General features: G+C 42.8%; 2 protein-coding genes across 5 annotated transcripts in view; both read left to right on the forward strand.

The window, feature by feature from the left end:
• The first annotated feature begins 437 nt into the window (after nt 1-437).
• Nucleotides 438-16,167, forward strand: Cela1 (chymotrypsin like elastase 1). The gene is made up of 9 exons (XM_027950000.2): nt 438-464; nt 681-820; nt 1,507-1,589; nt 2,934-3,034; nt 4,102-4,227; nt 5,470-5,606; nt 7,222-7,367; nt 14,893-15,042; nt 15,955-16,167. The coding sequence occupies exons 2-9, from the start codon at nt 781-783 to the stop codon at nt 15,970-15,972; spliced, it is 801 nt and encodes a 266-aa protein (XP_027805801.2). The 5' UTR covers nt 438-464; nt 681-780; the 3' UTR covers nt 15,973-16,167.
• A 3,117-nt stretch (nt 16,168-19,284) lies between these two features.
• Bin2 (bridging integrator 2) overlaps nt 19,285-21,153 on the forward strand; it is a 32,050-nt gene continuing 30,181 nt past the window's right edge. The window contains exon 1 of one of the 4 annotated variants that reach the window (XM_027949741.2): nt 19,285-19,402. In XM_027949741.2, the coding sequence (XP_027805542.1) occupies nt 19,322-19,402 (81 nt within the window). In that variant the 5' untranslated portion in view covers nt 19,285-19,321. Of the gene's footprint in view, nt 19,403-19,882; nt 20,095-21,153 lie in introns of those variants that run through there. The other 3 variants (XM_027949742.2, XM_027949739.3, XM_027949740.3) reach the window with 3 other exon arrangements.

Genomic DNA, 21,153 nt, shown 5'->3' on the forward strand with positions numbered 1-21,153 from the left:
CAGGAAGAGAGCAGCCCAGGAGGCATTCATTAACAGCCCCTTGTTGGGAGGAACAATTCCCTGGAAGGAGGTCACCTTGACAACAGATTGCAGTAGGGGAGAGGACTCTGAAGGTATTAGCATTTCAGTACTCCAGTGGCAAGTGACTTAGCCATGAGTGAAGGGAATGTGTCCTGAAAATATTAACATTCCATTTCCTTTGAATCAGCCTCCATCTTCCAGACCCCATTCAGCTTCTATCTTCTTGACCTGATCATCTATCTACACTAACTGCCTGACCTCTGTTCTTGCTTCACTGCCTCAGCTCCCAAGTAGCTGAGATTACAGGTGTGCACCACCATGACTAACTCCTCCTTCCTCTTACTGACCACTCCCCGCTCCTTGCCTTCATCAACTAGTGCACCAGGCAGGTCTTTGCATTTGTGGTGCTTCGGAGGACTGTGGGAGCAGTGACGGATGACAAGGTAGGATGATGAGGGGTGCACCCCAGGGGAAAGCCATCCTGGTTCTCCATTTTATTTCTGAAACTTTGTTGGATGTTTTTCAACTAAAAGCAGATGATTAATTGAGCTCCAACTTTATTCTGTCTTTGAAGAACAGATTAATTAGTTTACTTGAAAAGAAATCTTTTCATTTGTACTTCCATGTCACCTGTGCTTTTCCCTGCCTTCCACCCACAGCCCTGCCAGCTGGCAGGAAGAAGGTCAGCAAAGCTGCTGATAAGAGGTGTATAAAGAGGTTGGCTCAAGGCAAGGGACAGTGGTCTACTCTGCTGACAACATGCTGTGCTTCCTGGTGTTCGCCACCCTAGTCCTTTATGGTAAGTGGATCATTTGACCTGAGTTCCACAGTAAGGGGGTTTGATCCGGAGGGTGGGAAAGCCTTCCCTATGCTGGAGCCAGCTGCCTATCCCAGAGGAGAGTGGGATGCTCTGCCTGTGAATCCAGCAAAAGTTTTACTTTTCTGGAGCACATGATAGGAAAGATCAGGGCCATGGTAAGACCCTTCTGGATGGCAGTTCTCTGAATCATTAAGTAGAAAGAAGCCCCTTCTGGGGGTACCTGGGCTTCTCCACCAGCCTCCTTCACCGAGGACATCCTCAGCCAGTGCCCACCTGGGATGTGCATGTCTGTCCCTGTCCCCTGGAGAATCCTGCTAAAGTATGGGAGAAGATTTTTCTCCAGCCCAGGGTGACCTTGGGTGAGCTAAGATCACAGGGTCCTCTAGTCCCTAGCTTGGTGATTTTGGATAGGTCCTTCACAGCAAGACAGAATTTCAGGACTCCTGGGACTTCTGGCACTGCAGACTCCCTTACTTTCAAAAAATGGCTCAGAGAACTCAGAGAACTCAGAGCTGGGCCTCTCTTTTGTTAGGAAAGAGCTGTGAATTTGCAGACAAAGCTAACATTCCTCAAAGCACAACCACCACTCCCCACCCCCACCCCCACTTCCACCCAGGGCTGACCCCATGCTTAGTCATCACTCACTTTTCTTCTGTCTCACAAAGGAAACAGCATCCCGAACTTTCCAGAAACTAATGCTCGGGTCGTTGGAGGGACTGAGGCCCAGAAGAATTCCTGGCCCTCTCAGGTGGGTGTTCCTTCACAGCCCAAACTTTTACCCAAATAAGAGTTGCTGCACACTCATAAAAAGTGTTGTGCTTGTCTGTGTGCATCCTGATCAACAGGCAGCTCTCCAACTGTCTATTTTAAAGATGGATGGGACCAGGCTTGTGTGGATTTCTAAATGCAAAAGCCTTGCAAGAAGGTATTTGAATACCAGCCATACTCTCCCAGACATGCACCCAAACACAACGACTTTTATACCTCAGAGACACTACTATGACACACCTGTAGGACTATGTGCTAGACCCACACACTGGGCTCCACATACCTTCAAGCACGCATGCCCTCACCAGCGCATGAAGTACAAATGTACACGCACCACACAGTACTACACGCATTGAGCGCTGTGCTTATTTGGCTAGAGTTACCACTTGCTTCATGCAGGAGCTGGCCCCTGATCCAAGCAAATGTAAATATATAAAACTGGCAGCCTGGGTGCAGTGGGGCAAGCCTGTAATCCCAGTAGTTTGGGAGGCCAAAGCGGGAGGATCACAAGTTCAAAATCAGCCTCAGCAACTTAGTGAAGTGCTAAGTGACTTAGCAATACTCTAAGCAATTTAACAATACTCTGTCTCAAAAAATAAAAAATAAAATAAAATAAAATAAAAAGGGATAGGGATGTAGCCCAGTGGTTAAACACCCCTAAGTTAAATCCCTGGTACCAAAAAATCAAAAACTGGCATATTGATTGGTGAATAGCCACACCTGGAAGTTCAACTAGATTCAATTTATGACAGTTTGAGCCCCAATCTTCAGGAGATTCGCTGTGTGATACAAGGAAGCATGAACTTAAAAAAAAAAAAAAAGCATTGCATTGGCATTTCTAAGTATTCCCTGGGTTGGGGGTACAGGATACTTCTTGAAAACATTGAAGGGAGAGCTCTTGAGAACTAAATGGTATAGGGCTTAGATGAAGGAGTTACAACTGGATACATTTCCTTTCCAACAGGGTACAGAGGTAAAAGGACCTGGGCTCTAGGCCCATTGCAACACTAGCCTATAAATGCCAAATACAGTATTGTGCCTTTATTTCCCTATCCATGTGCACAGCAAACATCACCAAACAATGGAGCACTCTTTCCAGCTGACCCCAGAAACATCTATGCACCCCTTCTCAACAACACCCCTGAGTAGCCATTACCAAACAAACAATAGTAATTGACTGGTCAAAGGAAACCTGCCTGCTCTCCCTAGTCCAGAAAGTTAAGAGAATGTGCTGAGGGAAGTCAGGAATTTAAGGTGACATGTTTGGGGGCAAAGACTTTGGGCAAACACCAGCCTATTCGTCTTTTCTTTCCTTCCCGTCTAGGTTTCCCTCCAGTACCAGTCTGGAAGTTCCTGGTTTCACACTTGTGGAGGGACCCTTGTCAAAGAGAACTGGGTGTTGACAGCGGCTCACTGCGTGGACCAGTGAGAAAAAAACAAAGAATAACATTTCTGAGCCCCTGGGAGGGAAAAAGTTTCCTTTTTGGAGAAATACGCAACTTTGACTTATACTGGGGCAGTATAATATGGGTGTGGGCAGTGAGCTATTGCCCAGCCCATCTGTGTTTAGGAGTCAGTGGAGCAAGGGTATGAGAGAAAAGTACAAGTTTTGGAGTCAGGAAGGATCCCTTCCAAATTTTGTTGCACTATCTCCTACCCATGTAACCTTGGGCAACTTACTTAGCTCCTCTAGTCTCCCATTCTCTTATCTCTAAAACTAGGTAATAATACCTATTTTGTAGAGCCGTTATGAGGAGTGAGTAAATATCTAAGTGCCTAGTCAACATAGGACTAAAGCCGTTTGTTCATATTTGTCATGAGCAGAAGTTCTCATTTTTGAGCATGAATCACCTGGTGTACCTCTAATCCCAGCAACTTGGGAGGAAGCTGAGCAGGAGGATCACAAGTTTGAGGCCAGTCTCAGCAACTTAATGAGACTCCATCTCAAAATAAAAAAAAATACAAAGGACTGGGGATGTAGCTCAGTGGTAAAGCACCCCTGGGTTCAATCCCGTGTGTGTGTGTGTGTGTGTGTGTGTGTGTGTGTGTGTGTGTGGTGTGTGTTTGTGTGTGGGTCACCTGGAAGGCACAAGGCTCCACTCAGCAAAGTTTCTGATTTGGTTAGTCCTGGATGAGGCTGGTTCCAGGACCACAATTACTAGCTGAGAAGTTTGTACTTCCTTTAAAGTCCCTCTGTGGCTAAGAGCCATGATTTCATTATGCTTACTAGGTGAAGATGTCCCAGGTGAAGATGTTTAGCTTAATAAACCGTGAACATGAAGTTGATAGTAAGTTTTTCCACTTCCACAAGTCAGTAGTAAATTAAGGAATGAGAGAGCTTGTTACTTCCTCCTCTTGGAGGGTCTTCCATCCTTGTCTGCGGGCCAACTAAGATGGGTTCCTATCCTAAAGATAAAAGAGGGCTTTTCAACTTTCCTCTCAGGAGGAAAGGAGCCTCCTGAATCACTCAGGGCTTTCCCCTCTCACTCCAGCCCAATGGTCTTCCGTGTGGTGGCTGGGGACCACAACCTCGGAAAGGAAGAAGGGACGGAGCAGTACATGGAAGTGGATAAGATTGTGATACACCCGCACTGGGACAGCAAGGACGTGGCTGCCGGGTAGGGACAAGGCGGAACTGGGAGGTGGAAAGCTGATGAGCCAGCTGCTGGATCTAGTTGGGTCTTGGTTCTCCCAGAGGCTAGAGGGGCATGCATTCCCTGAAACTTGGTGGCTTATGGGGCCTTTGATGAGGAGTCTGGAGAATCTCTGGGCACTGTGTCCTACAGGGAGTAATAAACTGGCTCATTCATCCAGAAGAACTTTGAGAATTTAGATTGGGGAGGGCTTGAGAATTTCTGAAGATCTTTAGGATTTGTTTGATGTAGGTGGGTTTGCGTGATTTGATTAAGTGAAGGCCCTTCTCTCTATTTTAATGTCTCTAGGCTTTATTTGTTTGTTATTATTTATTATTCACTTTATGGAATACACTCTATAAGTAAAGGGAGATTTTCTTTTCTTTTGGTGCTGGAGAAGAAACTCAGGGCCTCAGGCATGTTAAGCACTCGCTCTCCCACTGGGCTAAGACCCAGTGTCAAAAGGAAATTTCTTAAAATGAACCTTACATAAAACCAAGTTGTAAACTTTAGGGGAAGAAATTATTTAAAAAAAATTTTTTTTTAGTTGTTGACAGATCTTTATTTTATTCATTTATTTATATGTGGTGCTGAGAATTGAACCCAGTGCCTCACACATGCAAGGCAAGTGCTCTACCACTGAGCCACAACCCCAGCCCTGGGGAAGAAATTATTAAAGTGATTTTTTTCAAGGCTTTGGATTTACCTCAGTGGTAGAGCATTTGCCTATCATGAATGAAGACCCAGGTTTCATCCCCAACACCAAAAGAAAGAAAGAGAGAGAGAGAGAGAGAGAGAGAGAAGGAAAGAAAAAGTTAAAAAGAAAGAATAAAGGAAAAAAGGTGATAATTCTGTAGAGTGTGGAGGTGGGGATGGGTACAAGTATTGGGACACTTCTGCAGAGCTTTCAGAGCCATGCAGTCTTTCACATCTTTCTTTAAAAGCTGCCCCCAATATGCCATCTGCTCCATTCTGATTACCCATTCTCCACTTCCCAGGGATGCACAAATCAGAGCCAGGCTGCAATACAAAAGTTTCTCCAGCAGATGGTGCTGTTAAACATATAATGTCCTACTGTAAACTCAAATGCTTAGCAAGTTAGCTTCCTTCTTGCAAGTGTTGGTTTCCAGATGGATAGAGTGACAAAAGCTTAGTACTGACCAGTGCCAATGCTGATCAGAGGGAAGACCTGATTCCACCAGTGAACTGTCTCCTTTCCTCCTGCAGCCATGACATCGCCCTGCTGCGCCTAACCCAGAGCGTTACCCTCAATAGTTATGTCCAGCTGTCTGCTCTGCCCCTGAAAGGAATCATTCTGAGAAACAAATATCCTTGCTCCATCACAGGCTGGGGCAGGACCAGGAGTAAGTTATCTACATTGGCACCATCTACCGCTGGGATCTTGATAATGCAGCTAAGCTTCTGGAGTATATCTTTCTGTGGTTCTAGGTGTTTATAGTCAGAGACCAACAACCTAAAGACCATAGATAAAATAACTGATACATGAAACTAAGCTAAGAACAGGCTGTGGAATAGTCAAGTCAGCGATTCATAGACCCTAAGAACTAAAAAAGACTTCACCTGGGTGCAATGACTCATGCCTGTAATCCCAGCCACTCAGGAAACTGAGGCAGTAGGATTGCAAGTTTAAGGCCAGCCTCAGCAATTTAGTGATGACCCTAAGCAACTTTAGCAAGACCCTGTCTCAAAATAAAAAAAAATAAATAAAAGGACTGGGGATGTGACTCAGTGGTTAATTGTCCCTGGGTTTAATTCCCAGTATAAAATAAATAAATAAATACATAGATAGATAGAATGATTGATAAGACTTCTTACATGAAGAAACTAAGGCCCAATGAAATTAAGGACCTTAATCACATGACTAGTTAGTACAAATATGGATTCAGAAGCCAGGCATCCTGGGTCTCACGTTATTGGTAATTATACTATCATGCTACCTCCATAGACAGGTACTGGGCTGAGTTGGAGTAAATGAACCAGGAGTAGCTATAGATCCTCATGAGTCAGGGCAGAGGAAGTCTCAGCCCCCTTCTGATCATTATGAGATTTCAAATAGGGAATATTATTCAGAAAATATGGAAAGGTAGGAAGGCTATGAACAGAAATAGGAAGGAACATTAATCTTGATGCAAAAGACTGTCAGCCACAAGGTGATACTTTCTTTACTGAAGGACAGGCAAGTCATGCTGTGACCAGCCAGTCCATTGGGAAAACCTAGAGCTGAAAGAGACATGCTTCTAATCCAACTCTGCCCTCCTGTCAGTTCATTGAATGTCACTGTGGTTCAATTTCTTGATCCATAACATTAAGCATTGTTGCAATGATCCAAAGAAATAGCACATGGCATCAGAATGAGAATGGTTCTGTTTTAGTAACTTTATCCTCACAGAATCTCAAAGTTGAAAGGAGCCTTAAAATTTGTCTTTCTTGAAGACTTTGAAAAGCCACAAGAGTCAAATAAAAACAGCTGCACCAGGCTCTTAAGAAATAAAAACAGGTGTGCGTGATAACTGTTCTACTTGTATTGTAAGGAGTAGGACAGACAGATGAGTTGTCAACAAATAAGGCCTTTCTAATTCCTTAACACAGTTATCCATGAGTGATAGAAAGCAGGAATAGGATTCTTGGTTTAGAAACTGGGAACAATAAGCAAGGATACCTCCCCAAAGGAAGAAGCCGGTAGCTGCCATATAAGGAGGAGAGAGGCCAGCCTGGGCAACTTAGCAAGACATTGTCCCAAAATAAAATTAAAAGGGCTGGGGTATTGCTCAGTGGTAGAACCCTTGCCTAGCACGTGAGAGAAGAGAGAGGAGGATTCATGACCTATGACAAGCAGAGAGAAGGAGCTCACCCTGACTCCATGGTACACCAAAGCTTGGGACAGTTTAGCAGGGTATGAAAGGATTTTTCCCTAGTCAGCATCAGGGGCTGACTTCCAGTGTTGTATGCCCTGTTTAGCCGAAGGACAGCTAGCCCAGACCCTTCATCAGGCGCCCATGCCCACCGTGGATCATGCCACCTGCTCTCACCCTTCCTACTGGGGTTCCGCTGTGAAGACCACCATGATGTGTGCTGGTGGAGATGGAGTTAGCGCTGGATGTCAGGTAAAAATTACAAGCATCAGAAGTCCCACTTCATTGCTTTCCCCTCTGCTCTCTCCACTTCCCTCTACCTTTGGCTCACTCCACTCCTACTGTGGTATCCACATACAGTCTCCACTTCCTATTCTGGTATCAGAGTGAAAATGGTTCTGTGTTAGTAACTTTATCCTCGCAGAATCTCAAAGTTGAAAGGAGCCTTAAAATTTGTCTTTCTTGGGCCGGGGTTGTAGTTCAGTGGTAGAGCACTTGCCTAGCATGTGTGAGGTCCTGGGTTTAATTCTCAGCACTGCATATAAATAAATAAAATAAAGGTCTATTGATAACTAAAAAAATATTAAAAGAAAAAAAATTTTGTCTTGCTTGCCACACCTATAATCTCAGCTATGTGAGAGGCTGAGGCAGAAGGATCGAAAGTTTAAAAGCAGCCTAGGCAATTTAACAAGACCCTGTCTCAAAAAATAAAAAAGCCTGGGGATATAATCTAGTGGTAAGGCATCCCTGAGTTTAATCCCTAGTACCATCCCCCAAAAGTTTTGTTTTACTTAATGTCCCCACCTCAGAAGCTTGTATATGGCCTAATATTTGTATATTGGTATATATGTATGTTCTTCAGAACTTGTGACCTAGATTTTTTATGACAGGAATGGGGCTGGGGCTGGAAAGATGGTTGTAATTGGGTGTAAGGTAGCTCCCACTCCTATCAATCCCAATTGTTCCTGTATTTCCTCCATTACCACCCCTTTACCCCAGTAGTATTTACAGCAGTAGGTTACAAGAGAATATGGTAAGGGAAAGTACACAAAATAATTTTATAATAGTTTTTATATAATAGAATTTTACTCTGTTTAGACAAGATCAGTCAGCAATAAGTCATATTATAGATTTCTTTCTTTTTTCTTTTTTGGTGCCCAAATTGGATTTGACCCAGGGGTGCTTTACCTCTGAGCTATATCCCAACCCTTTTTCATTTCTATTTTGAGACAGGATTGCTCACTAAGTTGCTGAGGGTCTTGCTAAATTGCTGAGGCTAGCCTCAAGTTTTTGTTTCCCCTGCCTCAGCCTTCCAAGTTGCTTGGAATTACAAACATGAGCCACCACGCCCAGCCACTTTACAGATTTCTTAATGCAGTTCAACAATGGTGTGTAATCTATTACGTGCCAAGCACTGTGCTAGGTGCTAGGGATACAAAGGTGAATGAATCAGACAATGTCAAGTGGGGGAGCATCCAGTAGGATATTAGAATACATTGTGACTAAGTGTTAAAATAAAGACACGCAGAGAGTGATATGGGGACCTGAGGACAAGTACTCATGGAGTCAGAGAAGAACTTTCTCCAAGAAAGTAAAATGTGCTGTGAGTCCTAAAGGTTAAATAGAAGGAAGCCAGACCAAAAAAAAAGGGTGGGGGTGGGGGTGGGAAGACATTTAGAAAAGGGAACAGCATGAATAAAGACATTAGTTGAATCTTAGAACACATGAAGAATTACTGGGCGTTCCCTATGAACAGAGAAGAGGTTTAAGGGCCTCTTCTTAAAGCAGAGCAGAGGTTTAAGGGCCACATGCCAAATCCAGCCTGCTGCCTGATTTGGTATGGTCCATTTTGATAGTTAGGGGAAAAAAATCAAAAGAATAATATTTTAGGGGCTGGAGTTGTGGCTCAGTGGTACAGTGCTCACCTAGTGCAGGTGAGGCACTGGGTTCGATCCTCAGCACTACATAAAAATAAGTAAATAAAAATAAAGGCATTGTGTCCACCTACAATATATATATATATATATATATATATATATATATATATATATATATATATATATATATATAATTTTTTTTAAGAATAATATTTGATGACATGAAAAATATATAAATTTGCAGTGTTCTAAATGACATTTTTTTTGGGGGGACATGGCCTCAGCTGATTTACATAGTGTTTTAGGGCTGCCTTTGTACTACAATATAAAGGTTCCAACAGAGATTGTATGGCCTCCATGATTTGCATGATTTGAATATTAAGCTAACTGATAAAAAATTAGATATAAGAAAGAGGAACTGGGGGCAGAAAGTGGGGTTGGAGACACTTGAGAGCAACTGATATTCTACCTCCCACCCCAGGGAAAAGTAGAATGAAAAGCAATGCGTTAGGGAAAAACTACAAGAACATAAATGCTTGAGTGCTTTAGGGCCAGGTGAAGAACAAAGAACTCACTAGAGTTCTAAGTAAGAGAGGAAGAGTAGAGTTAGAGAAAAATGTGTAGCAGGGATTTACAGAATCTCAGGAAATACTGCAGGTCATCACACAGTGTGGCTACTTTGGCAACTGGCCAATCACTGTTAATCACAGCAAGAGCAGTTTCAGTGGTGATGGCAGAAGCTCAATCAAAGAGTAAGGAATGTGGGCTAGGGTTATAGCTCAGTGATAGAGCGCTTGCCTAGCATGTGTGAGGCACTGGGTTCAGTCCTCAGCACCTCATAAAAATAAATAAAATAAAGGTATTGTGTCCGTGTACAACTAAAAAAATTTTTTTAAAAAGGGTAAGAAATAAAGAGGCAGTAAGAAAAATTGCAGAGAATGTAAATAACTCTCCCAAGAATCTTGGATGAATGGGAGGAACAGAAAAAGTCTGGTACTTTTAATGACAGCAAATCATGGAGGGGATGTATCTTTTAAAAGGGAAAGAAACTGAGTGCAAAGTTAGAAAGGGAATAATGGATGGTACAAGATCCCAGAAGAGAAGGGAGAGATGGAACCAAGAGCACAGAGGGAACTGACTTTGACGAGGAGGAGGGACACCAGACATACACATGAATGTGAAAGAGTTTGTAGGGTGGGTAGCTGCAAGTTGTCAGGTGTTCTGTATTATTGCTTCTGGTTACTCATGAACTAGGAAGAGTCCACTTGACTGCTAAAAATGAAGGTGCAAAGGTTATATGCATTTGGAATAAAGAGGTGAAGGGAAGGAAGATTGTCCTCCAAGGTGTTGAAGTTGGAGACCATGTAGTGACCCCCTGGATGTATACTCCATCTTACTCACAGACCCAGATGGAGGGAATGGATTAATCCAGACCTGGGTTTCTTGCATGACTCTGGAAATTGAACAGAACTGCAGATCAACTACAAGGTACAAGCTACATGGAGGAGGAAGAGATGTCACTAGGAGGAAGCTGGTTGGATGGCTGAAATAGTAGGATGACAGAATTAAAGGGATTTTTGTGACACACACACACCCAAAGAATTATGGAAATAAGGTGACCAACTTACCCCAGTTTTTCTATGACTTTCCCAGTGTTAAAACTTAAATGCCAAGAGAAACAGACTAATGCATATGTAACCTTTTCTAAGTCCTCATCAGTCTATAACTGTTCCTTGTTTTTTAGTTGTAGATAGACACAATACCTTTATTTTATTCATTTATTTTTATGTTGTGCTGAGGATCAAACCCGGTATCTCACACATGCTAGGCAAGTGCTTTGCCACTGAGCTACAGTCCCAGCCCAGTCTATAACCTCTTAAGATTTATATCTTTCTGAGTAAATTTCACACCTTTCTGCTTTCTCAAGGCTTAGAACTCTGAAAAACCAGGGTAATTCTCTTCCAGCTGCCACCAAATTGTTAATTCTCTGAGACAATTGTGTTTCTAGGTGTTTTCCCACTGGAGTTTCCCAAATAGTGTCTTGTGGCCTTTCAGAATTCTGAGTTCCCTTCTCCTCAGAGTGAATTCACAGGGCTGCTCCTGATTCAATGGACCCATTTCCAGTAAATTCTTTTTCAGCTCTTCTTTCTGCCCTAAAATCCTCAGCCATACTCTCCACCCTTCAGAACCCCTTCTCTTTCCGATCAATTAGCATAAGACAATGGTATTTCATACAATTTAATTATCTTCTGTTCCTGTAGCTCTGAAAAACTGTCAAATCCCTGGTAGGATATAGAAAGGAGATTCAGGTTGTTTTGTTTTGATTATAGTAGTCTAAAAAGAAAAAATTTTCCTAAGCAGTTGGGGTGGGGTACAGCTAGTTCCTCTCTAAAAGAATTCTCTCCAATTTGAACTTTTGGTGTTTTCTTTCCTTTCCTGTTTTGTTTTGTTTTGTTTTTAAGGTTAAGTTTTATTGAAGCTATACCTATCAAATTGCTTAAACTGGCAAATAAGACCAAGAGACTCCATAGTGAAAAAGAATAATCAGTATAAATAAAAGAATAATAAAAGAGGGGTCCGCTTTTAACTCTTTCCACTGATTCTTTTGCAGTCTACCTCCATCTATGGGAAAAAAAAGAATATATATATAGTAGATGGACACAATAACTTTATTTATTTAATTAATTTTTAAATATTTTTTAAGTTATCGATGGATCTTTATTTATTTATATATGCTGCTCAGAATCAAACCCAGTGCCTCAGACATATCAAGCAAGCGCTCTACCACTGAGCTACAACACCAGCCCCTAAAATATATATTTAACATTACTACTTAACTTTTCAGTTCAGGTATTATGGAATATATGGATCTCTCTTATGCCCACACATTGTCTGTCTCCTTCTGCCAGCCATGAGCTTTTCCCATCACCTCCTCAAACTCTCTACCACCCCCAAATATTTTTGATTAGATTAACAATCAGTGTTTATTATGATTATGTAAAATGCTATTCACAAGTAAATCATGTAGTATTCTATGATTACTTTTTCTTTCTCATGTTAATTTTGTTTTCTCTGGAGTCAGTAACTTTTTCATTTGCTGAATACATAGTCAGTACATCACTAATTCAACTCTACATTCTCCTCTATTTTTTTTTTTTTTTTGCTGGTAACAGCTTTTTTTTTTTTAATTGAATTTATTTTTTAAATACATGACAGTGAGGGGCTGGGGTTGTGGCTCAGCGGTAGAGCGCTCACCTCACATGTGTGAGGGCCTGGGTTCGCTCCTCAGCACCACATAAAAATAAATAAATAAAAGTATTGTGTCCAACTATAACTAAAAAATGACAGTTGAATGCATTACAATTCTTATTACACGTATAGAGCACAATTTTTCATATGTCTGTTTGTATATAAAGTATATTCACACCAACTCATGTCTTCATACATGTACTTTGGATAATGATGTCCATCACATTCCACCTTCATGGCTAACCCCCTGCCCCTCCCTTTCCCTCCCACCTCTCTGCCCTATCTGGAGTTCTTCTATTCCTCCCACGCTCCCTCTCTCTACCCCACTATGAGTCAGTCACCTTATATCAGAGAAAACATTCGGCATTTGTTTTTTTGGGATTGGCTAACTTCACTTAGCATTATCTTCTCTAACTGCATCCATTTACCTGCAAGTGCTATGATTTTATTCTCTTTTCCCAGCCTTAATATTATTATTATTTTAAAATTTGAAACAGGATTTTGCTAAATTTGCCAAGGTTGGCCTTGAACTTGAGATCCTCCTGCCTCTGGAGTAACTAAGATTTCAGGGCTGAGCCACCATGACCAGCTTCTCCACTAATTTTTAACCTACCTGTTTCAGCTACTCTTACCACTATTGGTCTGTGTCTTGGTGAAGGTCTATTTATATTTATTATGAGGGATACTTAGTGGGGTTTTTTCTTTGTAGAAACTCCAAATCTTTGGTTCTGAAAAATGTTTATTCTTAATAGTTTTCCCCTACATTCTTAGTTTTCTCTTTCTAGAATTTTTTGTTTGTTGGTTGGTTGGTGCTGGAGCTGAAACCCAGGCCTTTTCGTATGCTGCTCGACCACTGAGCTGCATACACCACTGCCCCCAGCCCTTTCTAGAATTTTTGTTGTTCATATGTTTATCTCCTGGTCCTCTCCTGTATATTTTGTTTGTTCACTCTATGTTCCAACACTCCCAAACTTTCATTTCTACTATCAGATTTGTAAATTTTTGTTCTCTAACCATACTGTTTAATGACGTTTCTCTTGTATCATGGATGCAATATTAACTATAGTTTTTTTTAAAGAGAGAGATTTTTTCATATTTTTTTTTTTTAGTTTTCGGCAGACACAACATCTTTGTTTGTATGTGGTGCTGAGGATCGAACCCGGGCCACACGCATGCCAGGCGAGCGTGCTACCGCTTGAGCCACATCCCCAGCCCTTAACTATAGTTTTATTGCTTATTTTCTTTTTTCTCCCTGCATAGAGTTTGCCTTCACTTTTTATTCCTTTACCCCTCTCTCTTAGTTTTTATTTATGTATGTATGTATGTATGTATGTTTTGTGGTGCTGGGGATTGAACCCAGGACCTTGTGCATGTGAGGCAACTGAGCCATATCCCCAACCCCTTATTTTTTATTTTGTTCAGAATTTGGGATTGAACCTAGGGATCTTCTAATTTTATGTCTGGTATTATACACCTGGCATTCTAAAAGCTGAGTAAGAACGGTATCGAGATCCTAGTCTGTAAACCTCTGGGTCATTGTACTGCTAAGCCTGAGCACATAACCATTACCTTATTCATCACTTTCTCTTCTCTTTACCACACTTAATTTAACATGTGTTGATTACCTACTCTCTGAACATTTTGGTATAATTAGACCCATTGATCTAAATACTGGGGATAAAGGAATTATTAGAACTATGTACTTCTCCTATCCCAGGCTCAATTTAAGTCAACTATTGAATTTATGATGTTCAAAATTCAATTTGGGTACAGTGGCACATCCCTATAATCCCAATGACTTGGGACACTGAGGCAGGAGGATCACAAGTTTAAGGCCAGCATGGGAAAAAATAAAAAATAAAAGGGGCTGGAATGTAACTTGGTAATAGAGCTCTTGCCCAGCATGTGCAAGACCATGGATTCAATTCTCAGTACTACAAAAATAAACAAATAAAATAAAATGACTGTGGGTATAGTTTAGTAGTAGAGATCCCTAGGTTCAATCCACAGTACTGCCAAAAAAAAAAAAAAAAGAGTTCAAAATTCTGTGCTTGGGCTAAGGATGTAGCTCAGTGGCAAAAGTATGTGCTTAGCATGGGCAAAGCCCTGGTTTTCCATCCCCAGCACCACAAAAACAAACAACAAAAGCGTTCTATGCTAGCATTGTGAAGAGGAATGATACCAGTAAGATATAGTTCCTGACTTAGAAGTTCATAGATATGTGTGGGAGGCAGAAGCAAATTATGAAACCAAAATACAAGGCAACTGCTGCAAAGAGAGGAAGAAGTGCTTTGGTTGTTTAGAAAGGAAGAAGAAATTCATTTTGATTGTGAAGATATGATGGAAGTAGATAATTGAACTGCAGTTTTAAAACTATACAAGATCTCACAAAAAGAAAGGGGTAAGCAGGGGCTGGGATTGTAGCTCAGTGGTAGAGTGTTTGCCTCGAACATGTGGAGCACTGGGTTTGATCCTCAGCACCATATAAAAAAAGGTAAATAAGTGAAATAAAGGTATTGTGTCCATTTACAACTAAACACACACACACACACACACACACAAAGAGGGGTGGGGGTGGGATGAGCAGACCATAAGCCAAGGCAGAAAGATCAAAAAATCTAGTTTTAGGACTCTGCTTCTCTTCCTTGCAGGGTGATTCTGGAGGTCCCCTCCATTGCTCGGTGAGAGGCAAGTATTCTGTCTACGGAGTGACCAGCTTTGTGTCCAGCCTGGGCTGTAATGTCTCCATGAAGCCCACAGTCTTCACCCGAGTCTCTGCTTACATCTTTTGGATAAATAGAGTGAGTCCTCTCAAATAATGGGATGAAACAGGTTACCTTGAGATCCATATACTGGCTGGGTTAGGGAGCAAAAGGTGGGCTGGGACAATAATTGTTTTCCTTATGTAAAGTTCCTTCCCTTCCCCTAGAGGGGAAGTGTACTTTCCCTCCATATTACTGAGTTCCCTTTCCCATTGAGCAGACTTCACTGTATTGCTTATTAGCTTAGGCTAAGATTGGGGCAACCATAGATCTGAACCAGGCACATATCCTAATTCAAAGTCAAGGGAAAATGAAACTCAGAAACGCCTGTGGGGCCCTCAGGCATGCTCCTTTCCCACAGTTTCTTTCTAAGGGCATTTTGAGAATTTGCTTTAACTTTTGAAAGAAATTTTACCACCTTAAGCAGTGCTTGAGAGTTAAGTGAGACTCTACCTACACTGATGTGGTAGTAGAGCCACATAATACATCTCACTGTGTACTTGTAATGCATCCTGGAGTCTTGTGACATGAATCTTGGCTCACAGCAATTTCAAAGTCTGTCCTTGCTGCTATGTCCTGAGCATATACCTATAATACTGACATATCTAAGACCTAATCTCTTTATCCCCATCCTTATAAACCCATCATAGGGCCGTACTTAATTGGGAGTCTTAAAAAACTAAGAAAGAAGGTAGACAGAAGTTACTGACTGTGGGTTAGGTGCTATAACACGCACCTGTAATCCCAGCTGAGGTAGGAAAATCCAAGTTCAAAGCCAGCCAACTTGGTGAGACCTTGTCTCAGATTTAAAAAAAAATAAAAAGGCTTGGGCTGTAGCTGAGAGGTAGAAGTGGTAGAGGTGGTAGAGCATCTCTGAGTTCAATTCTTGTACCACCAAAAAAAAGAAGTTACTGACTGTGGACATAACTGTTTTTTTTTTTTTTCCTTTAGGTTTTTGAAAACAACTGAACATTATCTTGAGTCCATTGGTCTTCCAAAGATGGTTCTTAGATCTGCAATAGGACTTGAGATCAACAAGGGAAAAACAGGATTGGGGGTATAGCTCAGTGTAGTTTGCTTACCTAGCATGACCAAAGCCCTGGGTTTGATTCCCAACGGGGTGGGGTGGGGGCACAATCTAAGAGACTATTGAATGAGAGATAAAAAAAAAAGCAAATAAAAATGAATGTACACTATCATACTATGTCTATTTGTAATTAAGCCCTCTAGAGGAAATGAAGTTATAGGACCCACTTTGGATTTCACCATATCTGTGGGCTGCTTCTTCCTTTTTGCTTCTATCTTTACCAGTTCACAAACTAAGCCTAGGAGGAGCAGTTTTACATTATCCATTTTAGGCTATTTTAGGAACTCCTTATCCATTAATTTATTCATATGCCCCCCTCCTATGCATATTTGCTATATTGAAAGGCATAAAGTTCTTTTAAAAGTTCCTTAGTGACCAAATGTGCCCTAACTCCTCAAGATAGACTGTGGGCTCATCCTCCTTATGTTTCCCCCTCCAGTGCCTAGAACAAATGCTTACCCTAAGCTTCTGGGCAACAGGAACTACAAGAATATACTAGAGCTGGACATGGTGGTGCACACCTGTAATCCCAGCAGCTCAGGAGGCTGTGGCAGGAGGATCATGAGTTCAAACCAGCCTCAGCAACTTAATGAAGCCCTAAGCAATTCAGTCAGACCATGACTCTAAATAAAATATTTTAAAAGGGCTAGGGGCATGGCTCAGTGGTTAAGTGCCCCTAGGTTCAATCCCCAGTTCCAAAAAAAAAAAAAAAAAAAAAGATACACTAGAGATAGGAGTATAGGATTAGGTTGGTAGGACAGATGCCAGAACACTAAGGAAGTGGCAAGTTAGGGGACTGGGGAACAAAGAATTAAAAACAAACCAGATTTTAAATAAAGAGAAAGAAGATACTAAACAAACAAAGGAAAAGGTTGAGGGGGAGATGCAGAACAGAAAGGAAGAGGCAACAACAGGATGGGGCCTCAAGCTAAGTGTGAATCAGCACTTTAAGGCTGGTACTAAAATAAGCAACTGGATCCAGGGTTCTATAAACCACAGAGAACTGGGAAACTGATAATTTTGCTCTGTCCTAGCAAGGGCTCAGTCTGTTAAGAGTGGCCTAGGAGAAAGCAAAGGGGGAAATGAAAGAAGAAGTCTAAGCAGATGAGAAGCTGCTTTTCATAACCATCACTAAAGGCCAGAGAGGAGGGACTAGGGTAGTAAACATTACAGCAGGGGAAATTAGCTAAAACAGGTCCTGAAATTGGTCCTATTATATCAACAGAGGCTTCCAGAATGTGGTATATACTATAAGAGCTGGGCTGGTGTCAGGACACCTGAGTTCCTGTCCATTGAATTAGAGGGGGTAGCTTGGGCAAATTAATCCTTTTCTATCACTTGATTTACCCATCTAGTCAACTTCTAAGTATTGTTCCTGCTCTAATACTAAATGACTGGGTGACCATCAAATTCAGTTCCCAAGATACTGGCACTGAAGAGAGTTTCCTAGAAGGTAGTAGCTGCGATGCATTGCTAAGAGTGCTGTGGAGTCTTGGGAATGACCCTAGGTATCAGCTTCCTTCTGCTAGTGATGCACCTGTTGTCATTGTTATCTTCTCTTGGTGTCCCAGCAGCATCACCATCCTCTGCATTTCTTTCCTCTCCCCTCCATCCAACATCAAATCCTTCCATCTTTACCATTATGGCTCTCACAGATGATCACAAAAGCTAAAATCAGAATAAACACTAATCACTTATTGCCTGAAATTTTTGTGTCCATTTCTGTAAATGAACTAAGCAGACTACAGTGGAATCATCTGATTACCAACCTAGCTCCACCAGACTGTGAACATCTTGAGGTCAGGGGCTGCATTGTATTCATCCTTGGCTTCCCAGCACCAGCAATGCCTGGCACACAGTTTAGTTTGAGTGCACTGTGTCTACTGGGGGCGGGGAAGAAGTGCAAAACAACAGCAGGTAATTTTGTGGAAGGCCTCCAACTTCTTGGGAAGTATATTTTGATCTCCTTTCCTTCCTTGAAAGAATTTAATATGCACTGTAGAATCCATTTTTTTTAAAGAGAGAGAGAGAGAGAGAGAGAATTTTAATATTTATTTTTTAGTTTTCAGCAGACACAACATCTTTTTTTTGTATGTGGTGCTGAGGATCGAACCCGGGTCCGACGCATGCCAGGCAAGCGCGCTACTGCTTGAGTCACATCCCCAGCCCCACACTGTAGAATCCTTGAATAAATGGTTCCTCCAAATGTAATATCCTAATTTCCAGCTAACCCCTCAAACAGGTCAGAGAGTAACTTCCACATCCACATCTCTAAAGAGACAACAGTTGTCATCTCAGTAGCCCCACCCTAATTTGCACAATCTGTGTCTGAGTTCACATTCGGCTTCCATCTAGTATACTGCACTCCAACTAGAAAAACTTGCTCCCCGTCCCCTGCACAGGTTCCCATACTCAGTCCTTTTTTTTTAAATAAGATCGCCTCATTTTCTCTCTGCAGTTGTTGCTCCCTTTCACATCCATATCTGGAGCCCTGGCTCCTTTCGGCACTCTCTCACTAGCAATTCCAGACTTAGGCATTAGCTAAACCGCAACATGGGGCAAGAAATACAGTTGACTTGCCCACGCCACACGAATACTCCTAGAACTGAGAGACGTTTTCTGATACAATAAATAGTCACAGTGAGTTGAACTCAACATTTTCTGCCAGGTTGTTTGTTATTTTCCAATGTTGATGTGCTGGCTAATTTGTTTTCTGGAAGGAATGAGTCTAGGCTCACATTTGAAGATCCTGTTCAATGGGGTCGATGTTCCCCTGCCACCAGGCAAAGTGAGGACCAAATGACCCAGCCTGGGGATGTCCCCACGGGGCCCTCAGCCTGCTACTCTGGGCTGCACCCTGAGCTGGGTTGTTTGGGGCTGTGGATGGGCCTTGGCGTCTGCGGCCCAGGCTTCAAGGCTGGGGGTGTCTTTGGTGTGGGGCTGGGGTGGCCTGTAGAGCCTGGCCAGTGCAGGGCAGCCCTGGGGGCAGGAGGGCAGCCCTGGGGGCAGGAGGGCAGCCCTGGGGGCAGGAGGGCAGCCCTGGGGGCAGGAGGGCAGCCCTGGGGGCAGGAGGGCAGCCCTGGGGGCAGGAGGGCAGCCCTGGGGGCAGGGAGGCCCAGGCCGCCTGCTTGCTGGCTGGCGCGAGGCATGCTGGGAGCCGCAGCACTTCCTCCCGGGGGGCCTCTGGAAACCACAGGGAGCTGGGCCAGCTGCCCCAAGCGGAGCGGCAGGATGGCCGAGGGCAAGGCGGGCGGCGCTGCCGGCCTCTTCGCCAAGCAGGTGCAGAAGAAGTTCAGCAGGGCCCAGGAGAAGGTAGGCGGCGGGGCCTGGGCCGAGGAGGAGGGTCCCCGCTGACCCCCGGGGAAGTGGGGTGGGGAGTGGGTGTCCATGAAAACTGGCAGATGGGAGAGAACGGAGAACACCAAGCCATCTTGAGCAAGGCTGGGCGAAGCCCAGGAGACAACGGTTTCTGTCAGGAACAACCCTCAGGCTGACCCAGAAAACATGACAGAAAGGAGCCAGCGTTGGCGGCCATCCGCGCTGCAGGGTTCGTCCTCGTAATAAGGCCAGGATGGTGGCCTTTTTACAGATGATGAAATTGGAGGGTAATTTCCCCAAAGGCAAAGACGGTGACAACCAGCTGTGATGCCAGACACTGACACTAAAACTTGGCTTTTGACATCCCCTGAGGACTCAAGAATCTACATAATTCTTTCTGTACCTACCCCTTCCTGGCCTCTGGTGGTGGTTTAATGACCCATATCTGCTTCCTGTACCCTCCCTTTGGCTTTGGAGACCACACTGCCCAGGATGATGGAGCATCTCTTCAATTGTGCCCTTCTTATCTGGGTAGCCTACTCCAGCATTGGGTAGGCTGCCCATTACAACTTAACCTGCCTGTCCAGATCAGGTGGACACTCTCTGTACATTTTAATGGCATTTTTGTAACTGTCCAATGTATTTTTTTTGCTTCGAATTTCCACCTACCATCAACGGGAAAACAGGTAAGCCAGAAGAAAAAGGGGGATGGAGATACAAGAAGGACTTCAGATACAGTCTTGGTTTTCTAAGAGTTACAGTCTTAGAAGCATATAGATGAATAGCACAGGCTTAACAACTGAAATATTTGTATTGTAAAGGCAGAGGCAGCTTTGGAAGGATAAAGGGCAACCAACTCTCTCTCAAGTGGGTTATCAATTGAGCAGTGATGGAATATAGATGTCGTTCCTGACTTTAAGAGACCACAATGGAAGGCTGGGGTTGTGGCTCAGTGGTAGAGCCTTTGCCTAGCATGTGTGAGGCACTGGGTTCAATTTTCAGCACCACATAGAAATAAATAAAAAATAAAGGTCTATCAACAACTAAAAAAAAAAGAGACCACAATGGAGCCAGATGTGGTGGTGCAGGCCTGTAATCCCAGCAATTCGTGAGGTTGAGACAGGAAGATCACAAATTCAAGACCAGCTTCAGCAATTTAGAGAGGCGCTAAGCAACTTAGAAAGACTCTCTCTCAAATAAATAAATAAATAAAAATTAAAAGGGCTGGGGAAGTGACTCAGTGGTAAAGTGCCCCTGGGTTCAATCTCCAGTACCAAAAACAAAAACAGAGATCACAATGAAAGGGAGAGGATCTTATACTTTTTCTGTCTTTTGAAGTCCTGTGAAACAGAAGAGGAAAAGGGCAAGATTTTATGTGTTGAACTTAAGTTACTTCACTTACTCTAACCTTGGTGGTTGTTTCAGCCTTTCTAAAGGCTGATTACAAATCTGATAGATCAGAGAGAGTGACTGCTTATGAGAAGGTTGGGTTAGAAACAGTATGGGGGAGCAGGAGGTACCCCAGAGAAAGCCACATTGTGGTTGAAAAAAAGAACAAAAACCCCAAACGAAAAGAAAAAGGAAGGAAAAACAATCTCACAAATAATAGCATTTTTTTTTTTTAAAGAAATACCAAGGGCGAGGGATGGAACTCAGTGGAAGAGTGCTTGCTTAGCATACCCAAAATCCTGGGCACCACAAAACAAATTTTTTTAAAAAACATAGTACTTAGCTGGGCTTGATGG

The sequence above is a fragment of the Marmota flaviventris genome, chromosome 3 (assembly GCF_047511675.1).
Source record: "Marmota flaviventris isolate mMarFla1 chromosome 3, mMarFla1.hap1, whole genome shotgun sequence".
Lineage (NCBI taxonomy): Eukaryota > Metazoa > Chordata > Mammalia > Rodentia > Sciuridae > Marmota > Marmota flaviventris.

Bases quoted from the DNA above. Each gene is read 5' to 3' on its own strand.
- Cela1 (XM_027950000.2), top strand. From the start codon at position 781: ATGCTGTGCTTCCTGGTGTTCGCCACCCTAGTCCTTTATG. The intron at 821-1,506 runs GTAAGTGGATCA...TGTCTCACAAAG, and splicing joins CGCCACCCTAGTCCTTTATG to GAAACAGCATCCCGAACTTT. The intron at 4,228-5,469 runs GTAGGGACAAGG...TTCCTCCTGCAG, and splicing joins AGCAAGGACGTGGCTGCCGG to CCATGACATCGCCCTGCTGC.